Source organism: Myiozetetes cayanensis, unplaced genomic scaffold (genome assembly GCF_022539395.1).
Source record: "Myiozetetes cayanensis isolate MyiCay16 unplaced genomic scaffold, myiCay2020 scf20-37, whole genome shotgun sequence".
Classification (NCBI taxonomy): Eukaryota; Metazoa; Chordata; class Aves; order Passeriformes; family Tyrannidae; genus Myiozetetes; species Myiozetetes cayanensis.
In genome coordinates this window covers 9887996-9896323 of record NW_026087412.1, presented here as the reverse complement: position 1 = coordinate 9896323, position 8328 = coordinate 9887996, and the positions used below count along the sequence as shown (strand labels likewise).

At 41.1% G+C, this 8328-nt stretch overlaps 1 protein-coding gene across 3 annotated transcripts; it reads right to left on the bottom strand.

Annotated features, from left to right (window-relative positions):
• Positions 1-101: 101 nt before the first annotated feature.
• BFAR (bifunctional apoptosis regulator) lies at positions 102-8324 on the bottom strand. Of its 3 annotated transcripts, none has more exons than XM_050317293.1 (9): positions 8025-8324; positions 6981-7040; positions 5644-5977; positions 4603-4804; positions 4094-4263; positions 3338-3482; positions 2917-3087; positions 2213-2415; positions 102-1364 (listed from the first exon to the last, which is right to left on the bottom strand). In XM_050317293.1, the coding sequence occupies exons 3-9, from the start codon at positions 5910-5912 to the stop codon at positions 1172-1174; spliced, it is 1353 nt and encodes a 450-aa protein (XP_050173250.1). In that variant the 5' UTR covers positions 5913-5977; positions 6981-7040; positions 8025-8324; the 3' UTR covers positions 102-1171. The 3 variants fall into 3 exon arrangements, with proteins under 3 accessions (XP_050173250.1, XP_050173252.1, XP_050173251.1); XM_050317295.1 differs by lacking the exon at positions 8025-8324 and adding an exon at positions 7702-8014; XM_050317294.1 differs by lacking the exon at positions 8025-8324 and having other exon boundaries at positions 6981-7208.
• Positions 8325-8328: the final 4 nt, after the last annotated feature.

Here is an 8328-nt window from a genome sequence, read left to right as displayed (position 1 = left end):
TAACTGCTAATTTTAACAGTCACAGAACGAGGAGTGTTTTATGTCCAACTCTCACCCACCTCAACTTACTCAAAGACACAGGGCTAGAGAACAGGTCTGCACAGGGCAAAGCTTTAATACAAGTACTTTAATATAAAAACCCAAACCCAAACAAAATAACCCACTCCTGTAATGGTGAAGATTTCAAAAGAGATCTTTAATCTTTCAAAACATTCACAGACAAATTTAAAGTTCCTATCAGTGATACAAATGAAAAAAACAAAACAACAAACCAATGCAGAATGCAAGGGAACAAAGCTCTTGAAAAATCTGACTTTTTCTTCAGTCAAAAAAAACATACATTAACAAATGTCAATCCTGTTTACACAAAATAACTTTCCAGTCAATATTTGCTCACAGATGTAGACACACATTTTATTGCAGTAAGATGTAATTACAGTGTCAGGTCACTTCCAAAATAATCATTTTTAAGAGATGATCCTGAATTTAAGAATTAGCAACAGAATTCAAGAGGAAAGCATTAAAGGAGCTTTACTGATGAAGTGTAGCTTGTCTGAATAAAAGATTTTCTATGGCAATAACCACATTTTCCAAAAGATGAGAAAACTCAAGTCTTTGCCCTCAAGAGCAGGAATTTTAGAGCAAACTCTGCTGTGAGACTGTGCAGAGACAGTCACAGCCTCACATGGAGAGGAGATTGAAATAATTGATGGACTTTCAATATCAAGCCTATCCAGGAAGAGCATTCCTTTGGCAAACTCAAGTTGAGGAACACATCACTGGGATGAAATGCTAAGTTTAAAAAGAAAAAGAAAGAAATCACTAGAGCAGCTCCAAAGACTTTAAGGCAGGCTGGAAAATACACAGAATGCTCAGAACAGAATAGAGAAGTTTGATCTGATCAAAGATAGGGCAAAATGACTGTATGAGTTTTACATGGCTAAACCAGGAATGTATTTTTTTTTTTCCCCAATGGAAAACTCCTTTAGGATACCAGAGCCCATCCTCCAATTTGGAATCAGCTGGTCTAAGAGTAACTTACCTTAAGGCTTTTTTGGATGCTTAAATTAACACAATCCACCCCTTCTGCTGCCACATACATACAGAGAAGCAATGCTTATTTTAAATGTCCATTTTTGGAAGCTAAACAGCCCCAAAGTTCCCAAGCCAATCACTGCACTTGTGTGTCCAGACGCCTCAGCTCTGTAACCACGAGATCAATGTTTATGATGGGGTTAAAATACAAGGCCCAGTAAAACAAACAATTGCAGACAAACTGAGGAATAAAAGGCCAAAAAATGGCAACGAAAAGACCCTGGACTGAGACTTTCCAGATATGTCTCCACATTCTGTGAGGAATAGTCCTGTGAAAAAGGAAAGGGAGAGGCTTAGAGGGAATTCCTGGTTTGTTTTAACCCACTCTAAGGAAAGCTAATTGGTGTTGCAGCCTTCAGTTATTTAGCCCTTACTTGGGCTTACCCTTTACCTGTAAAACATTGTTTTGCACTCCAGGAGAAGCTTTCTTAAAGGGGAAGCATTAAGTCAGTGTACTTAGGCCCCAAAGCCCAGCAGGCTCCAGTGTCACATTCCAGCCCTGCCACGGGTTATTCCATGGCCCCTCCTGTGCTCCTCTGTCCCCTGGCGGCTGGCAAAGGGAAAACCCACTACACAGCACAACAGGAAGGGCTAACACTGGAAATGAGACCACAGCAACTATGAAGTAATTATCAATATGCTCGAATTAAGATTAAAGTAATAACAGAAATTCTGGTAACTGATCAGAAATAATACCAGCATACCTGAACTTATTGCTGGTTCTGAGGACTCATCCTTTAATAACTACACTGGAAGCCTGTCATGACAAAATTGTGATGCATTTAGGCTCAGCTGGCAACTAATAACAGTTACCACAAAAGGCAGTTCTCACAGCAAGGGTCAGTGTTTCCCAGAGGTTGAGAACGTAGTTATTGCTGGTTTTGCATTTGCTACATCTGATAAGTAAAACCAGCTGTAAGAAACCCTATCAAATATTCACAGAAATAAAGACATTCAGAAGTACCAGCACATGTAGGAATTCAGATTCTCATGTTCTTATTAACCTCATTATGGTCAGACACCGTCATTTCAGTGAGCAACTGTGAAATCATAAGACTGTTACTATTTATAAGGCCATGTACTTCCTACCCTCTTCAACAAGCTCAGTAAGACTTACTTCAATTCTCTTCTTGACCAGAGCCTCCAAAAAGAGAATAATTCCAGAACAGAGAGCAACATGGCATTCACAATTATAAATCTTGATGTCCAGTAGTGCACATCCAGCCAATCCCAAGCAAATTCAGCTATCAACTGGTATGGCAAAAATAAATATTTTACAATGAATTCTCTCCACTGTTTCCAAGAAGGATCTTTAAGGTCCTGTAAATCAGGATAAAAAAACTGTTAAACAATTTTCTATTAAACAAATACAATACTGGCTTATTTCCACTGGTCTTTTGTTAAAAAGCTGTTTTTTAATCCATTGAAAGCAGCAATTTGTCTTTACTATACTTGCTGATAGATAATACTACAACACAGTAATTTGCATTAGATTAGAACATCACAGACTGCCAGACCTTACAATACCCTTTCTTAAAATACAGGTAATTTGAGTGAAGAGCCTCTCTGTAGTCTTGTGAACTTCAGAAGGATAACAGTCACACATCCAAAGTCTTAAAAGCCTTAAATCAATCTTATTAAAGGTAATGGTTCCAACTCTGGTGATCACATAAAATCAAGGAACTCTGTAAGTTTGTTTTTTTTAAAGTCACAGTGTCAAGAGATGAAATGGTAAATAATTACTTTATGTGTTTTTATGCTGCTAGTCTTAAAATGCTTGTAACTAAAGCAAGTAGCCCAGTTAATGATTTGAACACTTACCAGCAGCTTTGTGAAAACATCTTCATGCTTGTCTTCTTGCATAGGACAGATTGTGTGGATGAAAGGTAAGAAAGCTTCTGCATAATCAAACAAATACAGGTACAACATACTGAGTCTTGGAGAGCTCTTCAGTGCATACAGAAGAAAGAGGGATTTTCCTGGATTTACAGCCTGAAAGAGATCAAATTACCAAGTTCCAATCAGTGAAAAAACAAAATGAAAGGACACTCCAGTTCTTAGATTTTCTGACAATTATTTTTCAAAGCATCATTTTTCAAACACAGCACTTTAATTGAGCAGTTTTTACAAGTGCAATTCCACTACCTTAACACTCCTTCTGCCTTAAAAAAAAAACAACTTCTTTTAAAGATACTATTTTAAAAATACAGAATACTCATGACACACTTAATATAAAATTTACCTTATATTCCCAAAGGTTTTGTGGTGGTTTAACACCTAAAGCTTTCACATATTCCAGTTCTGCCATGATGGCTTTCCTGTGGTTGCTGTTCTCTATGCTGTAGGGCTCTTTGGTGAAATCCTCCTCTGTCAGTGTGAGCAGCAGCCTACAAAAGTAGAATTCAGAAGGTAAACAGTGTCTCTTCACCAAAAAGATGTGACTCACAAACAAGCAACCAAATACTGAAACAACAAGGGACTGATAGAAGGCAGCACCTTTTGGATTACAGAATGAATCCCAGCATGCTTTGGGTTGGAAGACCTTAAAGATCATTGTTAAATTGCATTCCATAGCAAGTGTTCACACCAACTGCATCTCAGAGCCTGGGTTTTAAAGACCCTTCTTTTCCAGTTTCCTCTTGCCTGCTTTCAGCAGAGCTCTCAGGTGGAATGCAACAATGCACGTGGCACATCCATACATCCAAAACAAAGGGAAGGTGGGAGGGGTGGCTAACACAAGTAGAATTTTACTCTCAGTATCATTTCAGTCCGCACGGTCAGCAGTTTTAGAAGTTCTCAGAACATTTTCAAGTAGCTTGCTTAGTATCTACTACTCAAGTTTTCAGCAGCAATTGTTACAACTTCTCCTTTAATTCATTCTGGTACATTACAGAACATTCCCACAATCCATGGAACACATCTCACAACAAGCCACCCCTGATGAATATGTCAGTAATCCCATCACACAACAGTTGTTCTTGGCCATCAGGCCCCTCACCTTCCATTCACTTTCTCCAGTAAAAACCTTTCCTTGTAATGTGAAGCCCACGGGCCCAGCTGCTCTAGCCAGAGGATCACCTCCTCAGCACTCCATTTAGCAACAGGCTTGTGGACAAGATGATCTTCCTCAAATTCTCTGCTACTCCAGTGATAGCCAAGTAGAACTACCTGTGGGTGGATTAAAAAGATAAAAACCCCCTATATTCTACCTGCAAAGCAAATACATTAATGATAAATACACCATAAGAGTTTTGGCACTTAGAATTTTCCAGTTCATGGGCCATAGAATATTCAGGCTATAAGAAAGTATCTTGAGGTTTTCCCCACTTTGTCTGACTTCCATCTAAGCTGCATTGCAGTTGCAGTTCCTGACAGACCCCTGCAGGCCACTCTGCTCAGCTGAAGGCTCTTCTGTGCTGACAATCCTTCGTATGTGCACGAGGTTTAAGCATATTTGATTGCATGCTGAAAGAAGTAAATATGGAAAACCAAGCAGATGAGACTTACTGCTACACAAGTTAAAGCTGTCAGAACGCCTGAGAAAAACCCTCCTCCTCGAGGATTAAATCTTGCTGTGTTCGGGACTGTAGGGATCTGGTCATTCCCATATTTTTGGAAGGTTGCTAAGCTGCGTGCTACATCACTGTTTTGTTGAATATCTTCTTTTCTTTGTTCAATGGCATCAGAAAATAGCTTTTCAATGACATCCCTAATGGGAAAAATATTTGTCATCGTACCAAAACCATTCAGGCTTCATATTCAGAAAAGGGACTAATTTTGGGATTTTTGTTTTCCAGCCTAAACTGAAGACTATCATTTTTGAAAGCAAGAAAATATTAGTTATTAATACTTAGCAAACTTAGACTTTTATCAAATACTTGGAAACAACATTTTCCTTAGCTTCTAAAATTACAATACCGCACAACTCCCCCCATATATATACATACATACATAAAACAAGAATTCTGTGTGCTACTGGCAAGTCTTGATTACTAAAAAATAGTAAAAGACAACATAAGAGCCTACCCGAATTCTACCATCTAATTATTAAAATATTATTAACACAGGATAAAGTATTATTAACAAAAGAAGTTGTGGGTAATTCAAAACATCAAACATATTTCTAGCTTTGTTCTGCAATACGATCACATTTCTTCCTATAAATAATCCCTATTACAGAAATAAGTACACAGCTATCAAAGAGCAATCTAACTTACAATTATTAGAAAACAACCAGCTCTATTAAAAGATTCAAGGCTCTCAATACCAAAAATGGATCCCTCCTCTCCATCTCCCCAAAAAATTCAGAAGAAACTTCTCCCACCCAGCTACCCCCCTAAAAAACAACCACCCCACCCCTCAGTTCCATGCAGAAAAATGTGCTTGAACAGTTCAGTGCAGAACATGAAAGCCTTTGGGGATTTAAATGTCCTTGTGACACTTCAGATTACCAAGAAGCTAAAAAATTCTGAGAAACTCAAGAAACCAGACAGCTAATTTCAGTGTTTGATTTATCCAAAAATGGCCTTCCCAGAAGAGTACACTCACCTGAGCAGGATGTTGACCTTGGGGAACCCTTCCCACTTTTCTCTGCACTCGGGGCACTCGTTCTTCTTGGATGACACCCACCACAAGGCCAGGCAATGCCTGCAGAAGCTGTGCCCACAGTTCAGGGTGGTGGGATTGACCAGGATGTCGTAGCAGCAGTGGCACAGGAACTCACTGACTGAGATCTGCCGCCCCACAGCAGCAGCAGCAGCACCTGTTTCAACTTCTGCCCTCTCCCCTTCCCCTTGCAAAGTCTCATCCTCTTCCATTTTCTTTTATGCCTCAGGCAAACAGAAAGCCCTCTCAGATCTTCAAACCAGGCAAGGCATCACTTCTGCAAAGCAACAAAATAAACCTCATTAAGAAAAACGTTCTGATAGAAGTTTAGGATGGTAAGCAGTGTAATTTATCATGGCTCTGTTTTCGCTGCTGGGATGGTTTTAAACCTTCCAAGCAACTCAGCCGGCCCCCAAAATGAAACATGATCTGCTCTTTCAACTACGTATTCACTGCAAACTACAATCAAAACCAGATTCTAGATGTAAACAGATGAGATCGATCTCCCTCTTCTCCTGTGCTATGAAACACATGAAAGTGAAACAAAGTAACTCACTGACCCACATGACCTTTGACAGTATATTTAATCAAGGTTTTAGTAAAAGCAATCAAAAAAGTATTAGAAAATACCGTCAGAGAACACAAAGAAAAAACACCAGAATAACACAATGCTCTAACCCTCTTCTTTCCAAGCATACAGAATAAAACATTACTTACAACGGTCAATATTAGGCATTGCTGGGCAATGATAAAAAGCAAAGTGTGATCCACAAAGCCACACGCTTTGGAACTACAAGGGATAGAGCTGCTTCCCCTTCAGTGAAGGCCTGAGCCCTGCATTAACTTTACTGGCAGTTACACTTTGTTAGTATTTCAAAAAACACACAGATGAGTCTAAGACTGTTCCAAGCTTACCAAAGATATAAATCTATTTGTTTGATGTTCCTACTCCATTCTCTCAGATAGCAGTATCTAGTTTCTTAAGAAAAACACTGATCCAGATCACTCACTCATTACTCATGATATGTCAGAACACACCAAAAATGGCAAAATTTTCTCCTCAGGCACTACCAAAACAAAATATGACTACACTCTCCAACATGTGGCTCCTGTTTAATACCAAATTACCTATTTGCCATCCAGATCCAGCACAGAGGTAAGCATGCAAGCTGATAAAGAACAGAAATTAAAAAAAATAGCCAAACAAAAAAAACCAACAAAACAACAACCAACTACAGGAATAAAATAGTGAAACTAGAATCCTCAGACTGCTTACAAACCTGTATTTCCCGGCAAAGCACGGACCGCTGGCTTTCTAAAACGCAAACCTGAAACAGCACCTACAAGGGGAGAAATAAACACAAGGTTTTTCACTTAAAAGCATTCTTCTAGTTTTCCCGGAAGGCAGAGCCAGCAGGATTTCCGTGGGTGGAAAAATATTTCGCCGCCCAGCCTCCACCAAACGCAGACCCGGCAGCAGGACGACTCCTGGCTCCTCTCCTGCCTCCTCTCCTGCCTCCCCTTCCCAGCTCCGCCTTCTGCTGCCCGCGCCGCTTCCTCCGCTGCGCTGGGCACACCTTCGCTATTATTGTGTATCAACCTCTGCTCCCTCACTGCAATTCTTTTTGACTGAGTCCAAAGAAAACGGAGTGATTCGTTCTCTACAACCACCTGAAAGGAGGTTGTAGCCAGACTGGACTCTGGGGTCAGTTCTACTCGCTGTTTATTTTATGGGTGAACGAAGCAAAGAATTCCTGGATCCGGGGGGAAATGTCAGGTTTGTAAACAGCCATCAACCACTTTAAAGTGCCATGAGCGCTTCAACGAGAAACCGCAGGAACACATGTTAAAAACCCGAGAAGTAACATGAAAATTTTAGGCTTCGGCCAATTTACTGTGAAATAGAAACATCTCTACTATTATTTTAACTAACGCCTTACTGGGCACTGTTTAATCATCCTGGATGACTTGCTGGGACCGCGTGTAGAATAAATTGCTTACACTGAAAAGGCAAAACTTGATCTTGAAGAATCTTTAAGAGCTCTCTCCACTAAGCCTGGTGTAATTCTTTATCTCCTTCTCTACGCAGAAACTGCCTCTCAATTTACGGAGATTTTTCCATTAGTTTTCATTGAGCTGGGATTCTGGAAAAGATGCTTCCTGTGCTGTAAGAACTTTAACCCTGCAGCCCATTCACTGAGCTCTCAGGGTGTCCGTGCCCACAGCTCCTGCCCTGGCCCCCGGGCAGCTCCTCCTCCCACAGCGCCGCTGCGGGGACACAAAGTTTGTTATTATACATTTACGTGTGAAAGTGCTGGTTTTACCAGGAAGGCGAACGCTTCTTCCGTAACACGCCAAGCCTTCCAGCTCCTCCGGACTTGTCATCGTTAAGGCACCACCAGCAGCAGCTCTCCCGGTGCCTCCTCAGCAGATTCCCATCCCTTCTCCCTTGCTGGTGCTAGTCACGCATATCTGGGCTGAAAGGCGAGGGCTCTGCGGGCCGTGACATCTCAGAGCGCCCCACGGGAGAGCGGCGGCGTGGGACTGCTCGCCTCCCCGGGCAGCGCCGCTACAGCGGCCCTCACTCGGCGACTGAGGGCACCGAGCAGCGCTGGCAGCGCGGTGTCC